General features: G+C 33.4%; 1 protein-coding gene across 3 annotated transcripts in view; it reads left to right on the top strand.

Moving 5' to 3' along the window:
• The window catches only part of eag (ether a go-go), a 156,304-nt gene that overhangs the window by 74,897 nt on the left and 59,228 nt on the right, over positions 1-22,179 (top strand). For all 3 annotated transcript variants that reach the window (XM_065349177.1, XM_065349176.1, XM_065349175.1), the window contains exons 2-4: positions 7,068-7,160; positions 7,241-7,765; positions 16,785-16,885. In XM_065349177.1, the coding sequence (XP_065205249.1) occupies positions 7,687-7,765; positions 16,785-16,885 (180 nt within the window). In that variant the 5' untranslated portion in view covers positions 7,068-7,160; positions 7,241-7,686. The remainder of the gene's footprint in view (positions 1-7,067; positions 7,161-7,240; positions 7,766-16,784; positions 16,886-22,179) is intronic.

Raw genomic sequence — 22,179 nt, 5'->3', positions numbered from 1 at the left:
AGTCTATATACTCGCTGCATTTAGATCGAATTACTTGTCTAAATAGTCTTCGTGACTTGAAGGGTTAAAATTTAAACTTTACCAACCCATGTAGCTGGTTTAATGAGCATCATCACTCGAATTATAATCACAACGTTTCTATATTTTGGGCGAAAGTTGCTCTAAACTTGAAATAGGCGGAATCCTAAAGCATAGAGTATTCATATGGCTCATATTCGAGGTGAAATTATGATAGGAATTTGTACTACGTATGGTGAAAATATTGATACGTGTCATATTAAACGTGGTTTATTCGAGTTTGGGGGAATGTTTTAAAATGCTGGTAATTTTTCTTCTATTCTATGGTTGAAAGTTCTCTCCAAAATACTCGGTTAAATCTCTGATTTGCGGTATAATATAAATTCGTAATTGACGTGGTATGGTCTATAGAGAAGCACGACGATGTAAACTGCATAGTTTCGGTTCCCCTCAGGCCTCAAGCGTACGAATATGTGGCGTATAAAAATCGTTAGAAAAATATCTCGTTTCCGTTGGGGGGATTAAATTCACGTATCACGTATTTTGGCTGAAATATTTTAAGCTTTTTCACGTATTTCAGACATATTTTACAACTAAAAATAACTCTACGTGTGAATGTTTTTTAAATTTAAACGTGATTATCCTTATATACTCTCGCTATTAAAAAAAAAAAAATACCTACGATTTTTTTTTTACCCATACTATTTATAATGTTGCGTTTAATATAAAATTTCATTGGGGGTTGCATTTTCTGCAGAGTTATTGCCTCGATTAATATTTTTATTGTTTAGATTTTTATTTCATAAAGTAAATGATATTTTAGAATGTGGCAGATATGTATTTTTTATTGCGGTAGAGCGTTCATTGCAACGGCGAGTGCGAGATGTTTTCTAACTTGGTATATATAACGATACGGCCCAGATTACGTGCTTATATGGCGTGAAAATTACAACTGTAATGCTGCGAGTAAAATATAATTTTCAATTAAATTAACCTTCTTTGACAGTTTTTCCATTTGAAAAAGTATTTCTTTTTTTTTCGCCCGTTATTGCGTTTAACCGCTGGGTAATATAACGATGAAGATGAGTTATGGTTGAAAGTTTGCTAACATTTTTGGAGATATTTAAGGGGCTACCGGAAGAATGATGTTGATGAATTATGAAATGTGACGTTGGTTTCTTAATTTTACAAAGGTTTATACAGGGTGTCCTTTTTTTTGCCATGGACTGAAGCCTTTTTGTAGCGCTTGAGTATCCGGGTAACTCATTTCGAATAAGTACATGTATGTGTGTTTGCCCAGCTTTAGAGAGAAAGGTGCACAGCGATTTCAACCTGTAGCGTTTACCAACCATAATCATAATAATAGTAGATAGAAGGTTGCGCTATTGTGGTTCTAAATAGGTGGCTTTTGTCCAGAATTTTCTGTGTGGATGATCATTTGTGTTCGTTGAAATATTTTATCAAACGTGTCCATAATTTGGTATTCTTCCCTCAATTAAGTAAGGTAGGTACAATTTTAAAAAGAGATAGCGTAGAAAGTAGCGGTCAAACCAATTACGTGAGTTCCCGATGAAAAATATCCATAATTGTCAAAAGGCTAATGATAGGTATAGCTTACTGTGCTGAAAAGGTCTCTCGAAGAATGATAGAAATATGAGTTCAAAAATATAGATTATTCAGGAGACTGTGATGCAAAAAATAAGATTGTCTGATTTTCAAGTAAAAAAATTTCATTTTGTAGATTGCATGGAACTTGTATGTAATTTTTTTTCTTTCTTTTTTTTATTGAGACTAGCGTAATAATTTAATGGTTCATCTTTGAAATTGAAGAACTTGGAAGTAAGAAGTTATGGAAATTCTAAGGTACCTATCTTGAAACTTTATATGTGACCATAAAGGTTTAAATTTTAGAGATGGCCTACTTTGTGAAATAACATTTTTTTTTGCTCTTCATAAAAAGTTGTTTCAGGAAAATTGGTCCCCAGGAGAAAACTATTGGATTTGATCACGTGTGAATAGATCTAGTAATTTAATCAAAATTCTTTCTGGGATCAGATCTAATCTGGTCTTATCAGTCAGAGCTGATCAGATTAATTCAAATCAGATCAGATCTAATTAAGTCACCAATTCTCCATCTATTGTATGATCAATTAGGTTTGATCAGATCTAATTTACCCCATGAATGCAGTGTTTTAATCAGGTCAAATACTATGATCTATTGCTCTTCGATGATAACTACGTAGTAATATGCTTTTAAATTTGGATTAACACAAAATTTCTCATCTTTGGGAATTTTTAATGGGAAATATATATCGGCACGACAGAAAAAGTGATTTGAACGACAGGACATTTGAACGACAAAATAGGCTATTTCAACGACGATTTTCAACGACAGTTCAGCACGACAAGTTAGGTAATACGAACGACAATTCGATTTCATACAAACGACGAAAGAAATGTAATCCACATCCAAATAAATTATTCCCCGCCTAAAAAGTGATTGCCCGGAAAAATAAATTATTCCCCGCCAAAAAAAAAAAATCGAAAAATTTACTCTTTTTGAAAAAAAATGAAATTTGTAAACATGAATTTACGAGTATTAGAGAAAATTTGCGAAACTTTCCACCACGTCGCGCCCTTATCAGTAAAATTGGTAGTAAATTTAGGTAGGTACTTAATACTTATATAGGTAGAGGTAGTAAGGTACATACAGTTCTCTATGAGATTGATCTGAAACGCTTATCAGTGGGCCCTCCAAAATCACGCAATATTACAATCTAACGATGATGATAATGAATTTTTGACACCTTCTACACTGCATCATCTAATATTAAAACTTCAATCAGCAAGGAACTGCTGGCCGAATTTAAATCAAAAGGTGTATTTACGTCAGTTTATCCCTGCTCGAGCTATTCCAAATCAATGCTATGCAAGCATACCTACCTTAGGTAGGCCTATGCACATTCGCCTAAAACTCGTCGAAGTACCAGCTGAAGCAAAGTCCATCCCCTTAGGACAAAAGTGGAAGAGAGGAAGGCCAGTGAAATCGAAAAAAGCACCGCTGGTTCAGTAGACGAACTTTTTATTTTTAATTTTTTATGACGTGCTGTTTATAATTTTTCATGTCGTTCTTTTTCCCAGAAACTTGCATTTTTTTTGTCGTTCATTTCTACATTTTTTTGTCGTGCACATTTCGTCGTTGAATATATTATATAGACGTGCAATAAATTATTCTGTCGGGCAATATTTTACATCGTCGTTTAAATTCATTTACTGTCGTCTGAAAACTTTTTTCGTCGTGAAATGATTATTTTCCCGTGCAATGTCCTTTTTTGTCGTTAAAATGCCCTTTTCTCGTCGTGAAAACGCCTTTTTCTGTCGTGCCGATAAATCACACCCATTTTTAATTGCATTTATGTGTCGTTATAATAATGTAGGTAGGTACGTAATTTTCAAAGACACTTTATATTTTATGATTTTCACTAAGTAATGTTCATTTTTTTATTTTCCTCAATTCTCTGAAATTTCATCAATTTTTAGAAATTCGCAGTTTTTCCTTCAATTCTACAGTTTTTACAGTTTATGCAAACTTTAATTTTTCTTTGATTTTTTGATCAAGTTTTTAACAAATCCTATGATAATTTGGCCAATTTCAGAAAATTTTTGCCCAAGCTTTGAAACGTCATAACTCAACTTCTTTAATAATCACTGCAACATTTCATTGCATTGTGATCATGATTGATCACTTTTTTTTTGTAGGTAGGTAACTTTCAAGATTTCTTTCCTTTTTTTTTGGGGCAGTATTTGTCAATTTTTTGCTCGGTAATTTTTAAATGTTTTCGTGTCAAGTTAACAATTTTTTTCCTAATTATTTGCAATATTCTTCTTGTAGTCAATTTCCGAACTTTTGATGATGCTTTCTGAAGAAAATAGATCTCGTCTGATCCTGTCTGAATCAGATAATCAATCATACCTATAATCTGATTAAATTTGGTCAGATCTAAATTGGACGCAGTAAAATGATCGGATGCAAGTTCATCTGATCAGATACGTTATTGGTAATCCATTCAAAATTCTGATCTGATTTGATCTGGTCAGATCTGATTGAGCATGGCAAATGTCAGGATTTGATTAGATCTTATCAAATTTGGTCAGATCCAACCCAGTTACCCATATTGAGTCTGATTAGATCCGAACAGATGTACTTTGATCAGAACTTCAATCTGATTAGAAATGTCTGTATCTGATCAGGTGAAATGTGATCTGATCAATCAAGTCTGATCAGATCTGAAAGTTGCACAGATCTAATCAGACCAAAACTCTAATGATGATTTGATGTAGCCAGATCTATTTGGTTCTAGTCAGATCCAATCAGATTCCCCTATTGTATTTTTCGTCTTTTGGTCTTTTCATCTTTTCATCTTTTCGTCTTTCTCGTCTTTTCGTCTTTCTCATCTTTTTCGTATTTTTTGTCTTTTTCGTCTTTCTCATCTTTCTCGTCTTTTTGCCTTTCTCGTCTTTTTCGTCTTTCTTGTCTTTTTGCTTTTCTCATCTTTTTTGTGTTTTCATCTTTCTCAACTTTCTCATCTTTCTCGTCTTTTTGTCTTTCTCATCTTTTTCATATTTTTTGTCTTTTTCGTCTTTCTCATCTTTCTCGTCTTTTTGCATTTCTCGTCTTTTTCATCTTTCTTGTCTTTTCATCTTTCTCAACTTTCTCATCTTTCTCGTCTTTTTGTCTTTCTCATCTTGTTCATATTTTTTGTCTTTTTCGTCTTTCTCATCTTTTTCGTCTTTCTTGTCTTTTTGTCATTCTCATGTTTTCATCTTTCTCATCTTTTCATCTTTCTCATCTTTTTGTCTTTCTCATCTTCATCTTTTCATCTTTCTTTTTCATCTTTCTCATCTTTTCGTCTTTCTCATCTTTTTGTGATTCTCATCTTTTCATCTTCCTTGTCTTTTCGTCTTTCTCATCTTCTCATCTTTCCATCTTACTGTCTGTTCTTTCTTTCTTCCATTCTAATGAATATCAACAAACATGATAAAATGATGATACATTTGGGGCAAAATTGAGCAAAAATAGCATAAAATATTGTTAAAGTGAGTTAAAATTGAAAAACATTATCAGGTAAGTAAGTATAGAAACTTAATGTTGGCAACAAAATAACTGATTTTACAAGAAATTATTGATAAAAACTGCAAATTCCTCCATGAAATTGCAAGGAAACTAAGCGAAACTTTGTCAAAAATGGTTTAAAAATTTTATAAAATGTTACAAAAGCAATTGAATTGAAAATTGAAGAAATATTACAAATTTCTGAGCAAGCATGTTGTGAAAATTTCCTAGAATAATTTTTCAAAATGATAGTAAGTTGTAAAAAAAGTTCAAATAGTGTTAAGTATGGAATGATATTTTTTATAATAAATACATAATTGCATTAAAAATAGATAATTATTTAAAAATGCAAAATTTCAAATGATAATGTACCTACCTATTTTGAAAAACCGGACAAAAAAAATAGGTACTAAAACCGGTAAAATTTCAAAAAATTTTGAATTGTACTAAAACCGGTAAAATTTCAAAAAATTTTGAATTTTACTAAGTGAGGTCTGAGGTGCTATTTTTTTTTTGATAAATAGGTAGAACGTGTTCTTTCGTTTCTTTCAGTTGCCCTTCTGAAAATTGAGTTTTTGTAGGGCTTGAAAATTGAACAAAAAACTTTTGTCATCAAAGAATTTCTGATTCAATGATTTATCAAGGTAAAAAGTGGTACTGTAGCTTTATTAACCTTTCAGGAGAGCGGGATCGATTCACGAGTGTGTCTCCTGCATTTCATTTTTGCTTACATTTTTTCGATCAACTGACTAGAAATTATTAATATGAAAAAATGTTCCCTAATTTGCTACTCAAAGCTCCAAAAAGTTCATTATAAACATGGGGGAAACATATCATGTGAACATAATCCAGCTCCTTCATTTCCAGGATTAGGCAAATATAAATACATAAACTCGCGATAAGGTGCATACATTGTTACTCTTTAGAAAAATGAGGCCGGATAGGACACCCTGTATGTGCAGAAATTTAACATAGGGTACAATTTGTGACGCCGGAAACCTACACTTGAACATTTTGACTTGTTTTAATGAAAGCCAGTGTTCTTTATAACGACATCTATAGGAGTGATTTCCTAAAATCACGTTGTTTGTTATATTTCAAATAATTTAATGGAAAAGTAGATCAGTTTTTCTAGACGTTAGTCTGAAAAATTTGTAATGATAAGTATCGTATGTGAAAAGAAAAGTCATCTCTTTTCATAAAGCCTTCATCTTTTCCCTCTTTCTTTTTTTTCCTTCTCCGTTTGAACGACGATATGTACGTCTGCAGCCATTATATTTACTCTTACCTTTTAACGAAATGGTTTTAAAGATACTTGATATCTGTTGATCTCAATCATGCTGACGTGTCATTGTATTAATAGAGACAAGTCTCTTGAGACGTGGTATGTACCATTACAAAAGCCAGCAAACTCCTCAAGCAACAGGTTGTGATTGATGTTTGGTGTAAAGCTATTTATATACCGACTCGTACTTAGCTAAATAATTCCGTAGGTAATCTCGCGAACAAACGAAAACGTATATATCGATTTTTTTCCTCCTTCAGAGATAATCTGATATGATAAAGCCTCGTACTTCGTTATCAAAAGATACGAGTAGGGGCTTTGTACGTGGCAAAAAGACGGAAGATTACATAATATTCAAATGCACCGTAGTAGTATACCTAGTTATATAAAAGATGAAAGCAAAAAGGCTATAAAATGAAAAAGAGGCAGAAAAAAAACGCCATCGACGGTATTTGAATAATTTTTATTATTAATTTTAGGTACCAATTAACTGGGTGAATTTTTTGTCGGTAGTTAATTAAAAATACAAAATGATTTCGACGACGACTGTCGGTTGGAAAAATTATCTGACTTATTTTAGTTACTTAATGATGTGCTCAAAAAACATTAATTAACATTTTCATTAATAACGAATCTCATCTTGTGTTTCAGCAAAGGATACGGAGGTGGTTAAATGTAGTGGAGTAAAAAGCGTCGTCGTTCAAATAACCAACAGATTCCATCGTTGTATTATTAGTTCAACAGGTAATTAGAGACTAATTTAGCGTATACCAATTAAAAGGTGCAATATTGATTTTTTTTCTCTTCTCTGGTTCGAATTTCAGATATCAAAATATCTTTTGTGATGAAATAATCAAACGAACGTCGACCAATGAAGACCGAAAAATGTGACTTCATAATATTAGATTCGAATTCATCAAAAGTACACAAATTACGTAACAAAAATGAAATTTCAAGAAAAAATTCAACATTTTGATTGCGGTTGAATTTCACCTCTTTCCTCGAGACTCGCAGTAGTTAGAAAAAAACATAAATCGCATCGGAGGCTGCGATTAAAAAAAAAGAAAAGAAAAAAAATTGAAAAAAACCATACACACACACAAAGTATTATTTAGGTACTTCGGTGCATTAAAAGGGAAGCCCTCTATTTTCACCGTACCCCCAAAATATCTTACGTTAATGTGTTACGTGCAGCATCTAAGAAAACCGAAAATATCGACAGTCCCGCCACGTAGTGAAGCGTGACGTCACGGCAGGGGCGTACAACAGCATGCCAGGAGGACGAAGGGGTCTTGTGGCGCCACAGAATACATTCCTTGAAAATATTATCAGGCGTTCCAGTTCGCAACGTAAGTGTATATTCTCGGTATATATGTATAGTATTTTTATTCTTTCATTTTTGTTATACTACGTAACTATACGGTACGTCTATACGTAATACGTATGCGCTGCTACACTATATAATATGAGCTATACATTTTAGATATACCCTAATTCAAAGGCCAATTGTCGTCATAATTCGTATGGTATATTAGAACCGTGGCGAAACGATATATCGAGGTCTGAAAATAGCATCGAGTTTTTAGAGACTATTCGTCTGTATATACGTATCGTATATACCATACGCTTTCTCTAATAATCGAGTAATATATTGGCTTAAATGTCTATTCTGATGAAAATGTAGGCGCTATAATGACCCTCTAATTAGGAAAAATCGACAAATCCATTATTTACGGTTTTTTCTCACTCTCTCGTTCCCTCACTTTAATCCCATTCTGGTACATTGATACGTGTATATGTGACACTTTAATGTCATAAATTAAATGCGTAAAAGGCCGCGTCAAGTGTGCCTCGTCGCTATATTTATATAATTCCTGTGTTAATGAGATCCTAAGGGATTAGAAGCTTTGAAGTTGTAGGTTTCGCTTTTTTCTTTTTTTTCTTTCTCTTTTTTTTTTAAATTCATGAATGAATTATACATGCAAATGTGATCAACTGCATTAGAGTGGAATTATTATACATGTAAGTAGGTAGATAGGTAGGTAAGGTTTAAGTATATAAATTATACGTGTACCGTTACACGTACGTATTATGTAGGATGTCTCTTCGTGAAATTATGCTAAAACTGTGTAATTTGGGTAAGCTATTAATTACTTGTAGATGTGAAAGAGGAATGGGGAATTTTATTTTCAAAACATGCATATTTTGATGCTTAAAGAAAAAAGGTTTTAATTTTTTTTAAAATATGGAAAAATAACGCGTGAAATCGAAAGCCAAAATTTCAGACATTGAAGTTTGTAAACTTTTGAAGATCCAAAAATACGCCAGAGGCTCAAGAGCAGTTTGAAATTACCATTAAGTAATTGATTTAAGAGATGAAAGATTTTTATGATAACGCGTTGAGCCGTTGATGATACATAGTTAACAAATTTTCAATTTTTTTAAAAAATTATCACTAGAAAAGATTTCAGATTGGGACCAGCTGAAACGAATTTTGATGATTGGTGCCCTAAAATCAATCGAAAGAATCTTAAAGACGGTGAATCTAAGTTTGTTGGATCCTTAAGCCCAACGTGTAATCTAAAAAAGGAAGCGGCATGATGAAAACAAATTGACAGAAAATCAAGTCTTTTGTCGTTTTTCTCTTTTTCGGAGTTTTGAGGGTCAAGATGATATTTTGATCTGATTTTAATTTTGCGCGACTATAAAGAATTTTTTTATTTTCTAACGAAGGAATTTATTGGCGGTGCCCGCTTTCTATTTGAATGCGAAACTCTTGATTTTTGGAAAGAACATGGTCTGAAACCCTTATAACTGAAATTCCATCTGCTCAAAATCAAATTGATTTTTCAATTTTTCACAAATTTTGGAAAAATCAAAATGATAATTTTCAGTGATTTAAATTACAAAATGTACCTATTTATTAAATAAAAATGATGGAAGTGTGTCTTGAAACGAATATCAACTCGACCTATAGGAACCAAATTTCATCATTTTCGCTCATTCTGGAGCTTTTTGCGCGATTTTGACTTCTTCAGAATGTTCAGAAATTAGTTTATGAAAAGCTTAAAATTGATTCCCTTGTTTAACGAGTCAACTCACAATGTGTGTTTTTGACCGTCTCAGACTCTCAGCTTTCGGCTTGAGAAAAATCACGAAAAATATGATTTGATTTACTGATCATGAATCACAGCTGCTCAAAAAAATGCATTCGAATCGCACAATTTTTGAAAAATACAATTACAATGACATAAAAACACTTTTAAAGGCATTAAAATCACTACAAATCACTAGAAACTGATAAAATTTCAAGAAAGAAAATTTAAAAAAAAATTAAAATTCATCATTTTTCTGACCTCACAAAAATTTTAAGAGGTGTTATTGTTATTGAAAGAGTTAAAACGTTACTATAAAACTTGCAAATGGCATCAACATTCTTAAAAAGCGTTAAATCATCAAAAAAAAAACATTTAAAAAAAATTCTTCTTCCTCCTCACTTGCCCATATCCGGACCTTGCGACTACAAAATCCCCACAACCAGTTCCCTCCAGCTATCTCTGTCCTTGGCCTTTCTCGTGCATTCTCCCAGCGACATTTTGGCAGTTTTCTTGATAAAGTCTGTGTATCAGGTGGGTGATCTTTCCGCTTCCCCTCTTGCCTTCTATATGGCCTTGGACTGTCAATTTTTCCAGGTTGTTCTGTCTCATGATGTGTCTGAAGTAGCGTAATATTTGTCTCCTGATGACTGTGCTTAGCCTTTCCTTTACACCCAGTTGTTGAAGTATTGACACATTTGTTCTTTTCTGGACCCATGATATCCTTAGCATACGTCTGTAGCAGTACACTTCGAATGTGTCAATTTTATCTTGATCTGCCTTGCCTACTGTCCAGCAGTCTGATGCATACAGGAAGATGGAGAAGACTAGCGTTTTTACGATTCTCAAATTCTCAATTTAGTGGCCTTTGTGATGTTGTGGCTTTTCCATATCTGGTTGAGCTTTCCCATTGCTGTCTTTGCTATAGCCAACCTCCTCCTGATTTCTCCAGCCAAGCTTCCCTGATTCGTTATTAATGAACCAAGGTACACTAAGTCCTGTACAACCTCTATACCGTAAGCGGGTGATATTTGGCAGGTTTTTCTGGGGGTTTTCAACTTTGACGTGCTGTGTAGGTTCTATAATTGAAGATAACATAGGCAAATATATGCTTAAAATGATCGTCTATGTTAGTAGAGTAGAATGGGGATGCCAACTTACCCCCAGAGTTGACGGTATTAGCGTGCGGAGACCTCGCGCAAAAACTGCCCAATTAGCTGGCGATGGGGATATTTGGCACTACATGATAATCTGGTGGGTCACGGTGGGTAATTTGGCATTTTCAACACGAAAATCACACGAAAATCACACGTTTTCAACTAAAAAACCAACTACAGCGAGTGTTGGTACCAATATAATTCCAACTTCATGTATACCATTGGAAAGAGGATAAAATTCTGCGTATGGAAATGTAACGCTCGCCAATGTAATTTTTTACCAGCTCGGTCAGTAGAGGTAACTTTCCAAGGTGACTTTTTGAATAACAATTAACATCATTTCGTAATTTCACTCTCAATTTCCTTAAAATGCATCTCGAAAAGCGGTATTCGTTCTAAATTATTATTTGTGGACTTGGGAAGCCTAGACTGTGTGATAGCACTCTGCTGGGTGTTAATCAGTCCCACAGTATGCAATAATATTGCTCCATATGAGAGACTGCCAAATTACCCCCGGACTGCCAAATATCACCCGCTTACGGTACCATCAATCTCCAATATTTCAGGTCTGTTCTTTTGCTCCCTATTGATTATCATTATTTTTGTTTTTCCTTTGTTGACCCTCAGACCTACCTCATTGCTTGGCTTCTTCGATTTTTCTGAGCATTTCCTTCATCTCATCTGGTATCTCTGCAAGCAGGGTTGTGTCATCCTCACATTGTAAGTTTGACAATGTCTTTCCTCCAATTCTGACTCACTTTTCTCAATCCTCTATGGCAGTTCTCATTACCCATTCTCCATATGCATTGAATAGAATTGGGCTGAGTATGCATCCCTGTCTCACTCCTTTTGCTGTATGGAAATGATTGGTGAGCTCTCCTTCAACTCTCACATGTGCCACGTTGTCCTAATACAGACTCTCCATGAGTCTGACAAGGTGCTCTGGTACTCCAAGCTTTTTGAGGTTTTGCGAGAGGATCTTCCACTTCACATTGTCAAATGCCTTCTTGTAGTCAATGAAGCACATGTACACTGGCTTGTTGAATTTTCTTGTTTTTTCAATCACTGGGTGTAACTACCAACATTTAGGATTTGTTCTCTTATGCCTCTTCCTGGCACAATACCCACCTGCTCTGGTGATATCTGAGGCAGGATGTATGCTTTGATATGCTTGTGTATGATTGCCAGTAGTATCTTGCTTGCGTGTGATATCAATGATATAGTTCTATAGTTCAAGCATTCCACTTTTGAGCCTTTCTTGCGCAGAGGTACATGTACACAGATGTAGTCCAGTCTTTAGGCCATTTTCCCTCTTCCCAGACCTTAAATGCGTGCTAAATTCATCAAAACTAACCGATACATGATCAATTCTGGTAAGATAAGTATGTAAAAATTTTTCAAGTTGGTAATAAGTATGAAAATTCTAAAAAGAAAAAGAATGAATAAAATACTTGGTAAATGAAATTATTCAAAAGTATCTAAAGCTAACAATTTTTTGAGTAAAATTTGTCAAAAAACAAAATTTGCATAATCCATAAAAACATTTAAAAATGACATAAAATCTCTAGAAAAAAATCAAAATCAGTAAATGGTATCATTATCAAAAAATAATGAAATTGAAGACGTCATAGCAAAAAGGACATATGTGTGAAAGTTGTATTTTGAGAAAAAACTGTTTGAAAGTTTGAGTGCTTGTGAAGTTTAGAAATGTGCATATTTGAACATGGTGACGATTTTATCTTATTTTCCCACTATCTAACTATATGAAATGCTATGCACCATCAGTGTGGAGGAAACTGTGTGTTAGCGGTAAGCGCTCAAACATTTCGAATTATATGTGCTTTTTGAAGCGAAAAATTGGCCATTTTTTTTTGATTTAAAAATGTTTTTGAGCAAATTTTTGGATTTAAACCAGGTAAATAATGGTTAATAACACAAAATTGACCATGAGTAACCCATTATCTCTGAAAAAAGATCGCTATGTTGGGTAAAAAAAAAACAAAAAAGACAAGTTTTTTTGGCCAATTTTTTTTATTGATTTAAAAATGTTTTTGAGCAAATTTTTGGATTTAAACCAGGTAAATGATGGTTGACAACACAAAATCGACCATGAGTAACCCATTATCTCTGAAAAAGCAAATTTTTAATCAACTTTGCAGTTTTAAAATGGCGACACCTCACTGGTTTTTCGACTTTGTGAAGTGGGGGTGGTCTCATATGATAGAGGAAGGTCTGAAGAATAACAATATGGATTCGTCTTAAAAGGGACATATGTGTCATATATACCCCTTTTTGTTATGACGTCTTCAATTATTCAAATTTAACAAAAAAATTACTTGAAATATTGTTAAATTTTGTTTGGTTTCATTAAAAATCACCTAAGAAGTAAAAAGTTGCTAAAATGACATGAAAAAACTACTAATACTTACCTACCTAATATTTTTAATTAGTTAAATTCTCAGCATTTGGGCAGTTCTTGAACATTATTAAGTAATCATGAAAAATTATAGAATGGTCAGATTTGAAATACCTTGTCAAAAATTGGAGCAGCTGAAATTTTGGTTATGAGAGTTTCAAATCATGACCTATGCCCAGAAAGCATGCTGTCATTCAAAACAGTAGTGGGCACCTCGAGTAATGTATTTTCATTTTATCATTCTAGTCGTTGAAAAGTAGAAAGTAGACATTTTTTTATATTTTGATAAATTCTTTAAAAATTGAAAAATGAAATTCCGTGCCTGAAATTTGATATAGTGGTGTATTTTTAGGCACTCTTTTAATTTTTTTCCAGTTCGTCTCCGGTCTAAAAATTTTCTGTCAATTGATAGAGTCCTGTCTTGCTACGCTCACATTTAAATTTTGCATCAATTTTTTCGCATGTGGCAAATATGTACCTACCAATTTGATTCAAGTATAGACTATAAACAGATAGGTAAAGTAGGTAGTCCTTGAACAGAGCAAAGGCAAACATTTCATAAAACCTTTTTCCCGCCAAAAAATGTCATTATTTTCCATGTTGCATAAAATTAAAATGAGTTTTAACGCCGTTGTCGATCATCTTAAAACATAAGTCTTTCTTCCACTGACACGTCCTTTTCTCTTGTTAAGGAATGAGTACTTACCTATGTAAGTAAGTATACCTAGGTATAAATATTTTTTTTGTTGAAAATTTTGAAAACTACAAAGTATGATCAGCTTGTTTGCTCATGCAGTTTCAGAATTTGAAATTTTTTAAATAAGTACAGTGATTTTGTTCGTTAGTTGTGTTGATTTCATCTCTACCTATGTTTATCAAGCGGAAATAATTTTCTGAGTTCAATTAACAATAATCTCAGATATTATTTCCTTTTTAATTAAAACCCAATAATATTATCTCGTAAAATTGCACGAAAAATATGATTAAGAAGCTATTCTTCCAAGCAATTCTGTAGTAATTCTCGAAGGTACTCGAATATTAAAATTATCGATTGTTCTACTCGATGCTCTTGACACCTCCATTTCTCCAACGGTTTGGCTAATTCACATATATAACTCCATTTCACTCCAACTGCCATTCCAAAAAAAGCTCACATATACATATTTACGAAACACCCTGTACAAACTCGTTGATATGTAAAATTTTCTAGTTCAGGTATTCGCCTGTCAAAATGGAAATTACTATTTCGAAGTAATCGATTGAATCCTTATTGGAAAAAGAAAATAATACATCTAGCACAATGACAGCCAAATGTTTACCCTGAAGTTGAAAATTTTCCCCAAAATACGATGAAACTGGAATTTTCCAATGTTGTGTAAATAAAACGAAATTTCCAACTCGATCCATATAATATATATGTCGGATAACTTCACACTCGAGTGTAAAAATTACACTGGGATGTTGTCTTTTTTTTGTGGTCTCAGTGAGAATGTAGTTGGACATTGAAAAATAACCATTCGAATCGATACGTCCTTAGTCTTCGTGTGTTTGCCATTTGATAACCGAAATGATGTCATATCGCTGTTTGATAAAAGGAAAAATGAAAATAGGTGAGCAGGTCGTAAAGTACTACGATTTTTATAAACGTTCTTGGAAATCATTTATCTTATTTGATGATCAACAACAAAAAAAAAAGAAAGGCGAAAAAAACACGAAAAAGAAAAGAAAACGTAAAAAATTACTCGACTAACATCTTCATTTTTGTTTATATCGTTCCGTTAGAGGTTTTTTTTTCTACCGCGACGATTCGGAGAAATCAAAATCGTTCTTTTGAAACAGAAACGCGCTCGTTTCTCGTACGTTTGAGGAAAATATTTCAAAAACTGTCGAAAGTTTAACACTTTCGACACTTTGATAGATATAGAGAGCAACGTATATGACAGTCGTTCTGGTACACTGTCTGGTTTAAATAATAACGTAGGTACCGTGAACCCTGCTACGCTTTTCTCAAAGTAAAAAAAGGAAACCTTTCGAATAAAAAATGAGCCCGAAAGAAGAAAAAAGAAAAGAAAAATATACCCATTTGGGTCCCCGAACGCGATAATATTTGTTTCAATTTCAAAATAAATTAAAAGTCAGACAAATAGCGAAATTATTTGTTACGAAAATATTTAACGAGAATGGGGAAAAATAAACATCTTTTTGTAGTATAACGACGACGTCTGCGAAATAAAAAAAAATCCCTTTTTCTTCGCGAATTAAGTCTGTTCAAAGGTAGATAACGCCGAGATTCAGCTTTTCTCTTTTTCTGCCGCATTTCATATCGTCTCGGGAAAAAGAAAATACGTTTTACGATGATGGAAATTACTTCTCTTTTAAGATTACGGTCGTAGAAAAAAAATTGTACAGATTGTCTGGAGTCTCTAAGACTTCATCGCGATTGTTAAAGCATTTTCAATTTAAAGCATACGAAAAGTGTTTCGAGTACTTAAAACATAACATAATATGACGATAAGACGCGAGTAAGAAGGGTATAAAATTGATGCGAAAAAGCAAAAACAAGTAAAGTACACACATAAGAAGACGTATAAAACGTATCTAGAATGTGTAACGTTAGAGAGAAAATTTCGCCTCGTTTAACTGTTTATAAATGTGACCCTGTCTGTATTTTATTGTAACGAGCACCAGCCGGTTTATTAAAATTGGTCTTTATTTAGAGAAATCTTCAGCATAATTTCGAGCGTCTGGAAATTAAAGTAGATACGGTCAAAGAAAACAAACCGTGGAACTGAAATAATGGAATTTTAATTGAATAGAGAGTAAACCATGAAATGCTTTGGTGAAAATTGTTAACGAAAACTTTTCCCAAGTCTCTATGTTTAGCAGCATTGCTGGCTGGCAAAACTCAAACATTAAAAGGGTATAGAGAAGTGGGCGGTACATTTATTTAGACCCTTATTCAGGAAACAGAGTAACGTGAGAATACCAAATAGAATGAAAATCAAGGCCACATTGTAAATATACAACGAATATAAGAGTGTAAAGAATCATAATAGCAGGTACCTCTACCTACCCAAGTAGGTATATATAGGGGTACACTTTCTTTTTTAAACAAAGTATTATACTGACGAATTTACTCCTTTTTTTCCCTCTCAGCCTCCAGCTACACGTAGGCTAGGTAGGTTTAGTCGGTGAAAAAGATTTTTTTTCGCCAACTCGAGCAACAAATGTTAGACGCTTAAATACAAACAAAAGAAAATAAAAGTATTTCTCAACTCACTATTAAATCTTTACGATAAAAATACGACGTGAAATCTAATCCTCGAGAATCAAGCGTTGCTTTATTATCCTACTATAAGATCGTGTACTATGAAAAGAAAGTTCAGTAATTTACTCAAGCTTTTCAACATGTCAGTTGACAGGGTATTTTTACCAACATCAAGTGTTTCTTCTACTATAGAATCACATTTCTCTTGAACTTGTTGCGCTTGTTGTGCTCGAATACTCTTACACGTTGGTCTATTTTTTTCCCCCTTAACGAAGTTCGTATTGAAAGTTATTCCTTTAACAGTTTTCTTTTTTTTTTATCACACACCAGGGTTTTTTTTTAACTATCATTGAACATGTGTTACCTACCTGGGTATATTAATTATTTACGATTTCATTAATTTTTTTCTTTATTTTTTTGTTTACTTTACAGCTGACAGCAGTTTTTTATTGGCTAATGCTCAAATTGTCGATTATCCCATTGTATACTGCAGTGAAACGTTTTGCAAATTATCCGGATACAATAGAGCCGAAGTAAGTGGATTTTTTCTCGCTTTTGTTTTCAGTTAACTTGATGGAATGCCTATCGTTTCTCATTCTTTATTTTATTTGCCAAATAAATACGCTATCCATCAAACGGGATGTCTTTTGTATCAATATCAAGAAGTATTGGTACCGGTACTACCTTTTGGCTTTTCCACCTTGCAGAATTTCCATCTGTCAAAGGTGTCTTTTATATCAATGTCAATTTGTAAATTATAAAGGTCTACTACGAGTGTAGGTTATACGGTATTTTTGGGTATAATTTGGAGTTGAAATTAAGCGATTGATTAGATTTACCGGTGATAAAATTTGCAGAAAGAAGGAATTGTTCGAGGACTATTGAAAAAGGTTTAAAGTTCGAAAAAGTACCTAATCTATCTAAAATCACCTGACACCAAAACTGGTCCACGATATTCACGTGTCATTTAGAACCAATCCTTGAGGAAAAATTTAAATTAAATTAAGTATGTGAAAAATTTTGTGGGATGAGTTTTTGCCTGGTATAAATTACAGATACTTTGAATGCATATTTTTTGAAAAAATCGTAATTTGAAAATATAATTACGAAAATTGACCACTATGTAGGACGAAAAATTCGTATTGGCAAGAAAATTTTAACCGGACAAGGCTGAATTCAAATTGAATTTGAAGATATATCTTAAGCCAAAATTTCAGGCCTTAGAGGGCATTTTTCCATTTTTGGTCAATTTCAAAAAACAAACTGGGCCAAAAATGCGAGGAAAAATCAAAATTTCACCAAATGGTCCACTCTAATTTTAAACTCCTGCGCAAATCGATTGGATACGGTTTCAAATCGTTTTGACCAGTTCTAGAGCCTTCAGCAGATTTTTGAAAATTTGAATTTCCACAAAATTTTACTTAATGAAGTTGAAAAGCCGAAATTTACCTATACCCTAACTTCAACCTGCTGAGCCGAATGGAGGTGATTTGAGCTGTTTTGGGACCTGTAGTCATATTTTTAAAACTCGAGATTTTCAAAAAATGCCACAAAAACTGACCAAATTATCTTTAGCACGTGTAGAAGTGCGTTATGTGCATGTCAACAACTCGCACTTGTTTGATGGTTTCCTTCAGTTTGAAACCATATAATCACTCCAGCAATTTCATAATCGAAAATTCGAGAAATTATTTGTTCACCAAACCACACGACTACCTCTTGACAACAAATTTTTAAAGTTTTTAATTTTGAAACAGGTTTTTGAAAAATAAAGTTAAGATGACGTGGTCAGTTTTCAAGGCACTTTTTAAAAAAAATTTATATAATTTCTGTAATACACATTAATGTCTAGTGGCTCCAGAACGACTTGAATCCATCTCAAATCGGATCAGAATGTTGAAATTGAAATATATAGGTAATTATGAAGTAAGTTTTAGCTTTTAAACTTTACTAGGTAGAAGAAAATTCAACTTTAAAAATTCTAAGGAGCCTCTAGAACTGCTCAAAATAGCTCAAAACGGTTTCTAATCAATTTTTGCTGTCGATTTCAGGGTATATGCTAAATTTCAGTTTTTTAGATCACTTTGGTGAATTTCCCGTATTTTTTGACCCTTTGATGTTGAAATTTCAAAAATTCTCCAAAATCAAAAAATACTCTTTGGCACCTGAAATTTTGGATGATAATGCCTATTTTTCACAATATGCTTTCTTATTTACTCGTAACTTCTCTGTGTGAAATTTTTTCTACCGATTTGGATACCTTGTGGAATAAAAATTATAAATGTCATTAGAGCTCGAAATTTTCAAAACAAAATTTTTAAAAATGACAAAATATGTACAAAGTCTTCAAATTTGCTCTTAGGAAAAAAATTGTTTTTATAAAATTTGTTCACTTCGAAAAATTCACAGATTTGCAGCTTTAAATTTTACACTTTTTGGCGTTTTACGTGGTTTTTTAAAAAGGGTTCTCAGAATTATTTTCCAACTGGTATCAAAATATTTAAATTTTTTTTTTGTTGACATTTTTTTATACTGGGCGTGTATAATTTCCAGGATTTTTACGCCCAGCTTCGAGGGGTTAGTCTAGATTTGGTTTGAAAGATTGATTTCTTTGATGTATTTAATGAGTCTCGAAATGTGATTTCGGTTGAAATAATCTCTGTAGAACTATTAATGTTTTGATTACCTACGTAGCGAGAAATCAAAAAAATATAGCAAAAAAAAGTGTTCATGAAAACGTTTTTTATGAAAAAATTGCGAAGGCCAGTCAACCGCTACCTCCCCATAAATTTCTAAAAAATTGTCATATGAGGGATTTTTCGAAGGTTTTCTCAGATTTTATCCCCTTGCAGAATGATTTGAATTATTCAAAACGAATTTTAAAGGGGTGTGATTTAATACCACGACAAAAAAGGGCGTCAGCACGACAAGCATCGGCACTTTCACGCCAGAAAAATCATTATCACGACTAAATTGGAAATTCCCGACAATAAAGAGCTTACCACAACATAAAAGGTACTCCAACGACAAAATAATGTATCAAACGACGAATTAAAAAATTCACGACATTTTATTACTTTCAACTGCTATATAAGGCAATGCACGACAAAATTTTTCTATCAAAAACAGGCATTTCACCGACAGAAATGAACGTTTAAAAAATATTAAAATGATACCAAAAAAACGAAGTAGGTATGTAAAAAATTGCTGTTTATAGAAATAATGTTTTGTGGACTTTGATGGGCGACCCTCTTCCTCTTTTGACCTCAGGGACGAAGCGAAAGGGGGCTAAGGGGAGACAGTTTGCCCCCTCTGGTTCCGCGAAAGTAGGAAAAACTTGAGAAATTGTGAGAAATTCAAGAAAGTTAGGAAAATATACAAAAATTCCAACAATATTTTAGTTTCAGTTTTCAAAAATTCAAATTTTTTACAATCATGAATTTAATTATTGTTTATTTGCCGACAAAATCGCCAATCTATCCTCAAAGTTCTCATTTTTTCCTAAGCTTTTGCCCTCGCTTCGCTTAGACCAATTTGGTTCTCTTCTACTGAGTCACAATTTCACTCAAATTTTTTTGAAAGAAACCCTCAGTTGATTATTTGTCAAAATTTGTACAAAATGTAATTGTAATTGAACTGATGATGTTCTGTCATGTATGAAATTATTTTGTCGTGAATACTGCTTATCTCGTTATTAAATCGTAGTCGTTCATAAATATTTTACTGTGGGGCGTCATCTGGCGTGAAACTTCATCATTTTTCGGCGTTCATCAATCTTTTATGAACGAAAAAATGCTTGTCGTGATAACGCCCTTTTTCGTCGTGCAAAAAATATTTCCCCATTTTAAAGTCGTTATCGCTGAAGTGTTTCAAATCAATCGGTAGAAAACAGTCCAAGTGACATGACATAGGGCGAGTCGTTTTTGTTTGTCTACTTTTAGAAAATTAAAGCCAAAAAAAGTGAAAAAAGTGGTGGTGGGGGGGAATCACAGAAATGTAAGGAAAATTTTGAGATGTCGAACCATCAATTTCTAGTGAAATTTGAATTTTGAAATTTTCAGATAGGTAGTTATATAAATGACCTTCTGCTATTCTTGCTCATTCTAAAGCAAAATTGAAAGTAAAATTTTTTATTCTTGGCGCAGAACCCGCCTGCCTCTGAGGATGAAATTTCTCTTCTCAGACTTTCAGCCCCATGTAAACTGTAGGAAGTTTTGGTTTGGCAGGCAAGGGTGTTATCAGATAATTTGTTCAGGTATTTTTCAGTTACAGTTTTCAGAAAGTCGTCGATCGTTTCAATTTTGAGTTCGCGTTGTATTTGAGTATTCCGGCAAAACCATGGAGCATTAGTGGCGATTCGACAAAACTTATTTTGGAATATTTGAAGTTTTTTCTTGTTTGTTTTGGAGGTATCGTACCACACTGGAGCCGCATATGTAAAAGTAGGACAAAGAATAGTCTTGTAGATTAGTAATGCTGTTTTGATTTTCAAATGTGAAGTTCTGTTGATTAGTGCGAAAAGTGTTTTGAGTTTGAAGTAGGTAGCTTTCATTTTCTGTGAGATGTGATTTGTGAAAGTGAGTCGTTTGTCAAGGAATACGCCAAGATATTTAACGGCTTCATCACTCCATTCTATTGTAGCGTTTTCAATAATAATGTTTCTGGTAGGGTTGCAGTGGTGTCTCAGCGTGAAGATTTTTGTAACTGTTTTGTTTGGATTGAGTTCAAGTTTCCAGAATTGTAGCCAGGAGTTGGTGGTGTTGATACTTTGTTCGAGATTGTCGATTGCACTGGAGAGATCATTCTTTGGGTGCATAAGCAGGTATCATCTGCAAATTGAAGAATTTCAGCATTTGATGAAGTTGTGATGTCGTTGCAGTAGATGTTGAAAAGCGTAGGGCTTAGAACAGCTCCTTGAGGTATGCCTCTGAAGATAGGTTTAGGATCCAAAAGTGAGTCGTTTATGCAAATCTGGAAGTAGCGGTCTGATAAGAACGATTTGATGATACCAAATAAGTAACGAGGTACTTGAGTATTCTCCAATTTTTGTAGCAAACCGGAATGCCATAAAGAGTCGTAAGCTTGTTTAATGTTGAGAAACGCTGTGGCAGTGTATTGTTTATTTTCAAAACCGCGGTGGATAATTTTGGTAAGACGATGTAGTTGGTGTGTTGTTGCTGTATGTTTTCGAAAGCCAAACTGAAACTGTGGCAATATTTCATGTCTGTTGGTGTGATCGGCAGATTCAGAATTAGGTACACAAAATTTTCACACTGCACATCATGTCAGAAATGGGGGGGGGGGGGTGGCAAAAATTTCCAACCGATCATTACCACTTCAAATATATATATAGTAAAGAAGTGCTAAAATAACCTTCTGCTTTTCCTGCTCCTTCCTAAAGTGAAATTGAAAATCAAAATTTTTCATTCCTGGCGCAGAACCCGCCTACCTTTCAACACAAAATTTCTCATCACTGCCTTTTAGCCACTCGTCAATTGTGAAAATTTAGTAGAATTGTAGATGATTGAAAATTCGTAGTGTAATAGTGAAAGTGAGATAGACTAGTAATGGTAGTGATTGTGATATTTATCGAGTATGAGAGAAATTCCTATAATTTTGTGTTAGGCTAAATCTAAGAAATATTCGTTAAGAGAGAAAATCTTTCTTAGACGCCTGCTTAGCTCAAGATGGAGAGACTTTAGTCAATCTAACTACACTATTCACTTAAGAACAATCCTTTAGTTACCTTTTAGGGTTCAATGAAATGATAACGAAAGGAGCATTTATGTACAATTATTTTAATCATGAAATATATACAAAAATGAGC

Source organism: Planococcus citri, chromosome 2 (assembly GCF_950023065.1).
Source record: "Planococcus citri chromosome 2, ihPlaCitr1.1, whole genome shotgun sequence".
NCBI lineage: Eukaryota > Metazoa > Arthropoda > Insecta > Hemiptera > Pseudococcidae > Planococcus > Planococcus citri.
The sequence above is the reverse complement of the archived record's forward strand: the minus strand, read 5'-3'. Positions and strand labels throughout refer to the sequence as shown.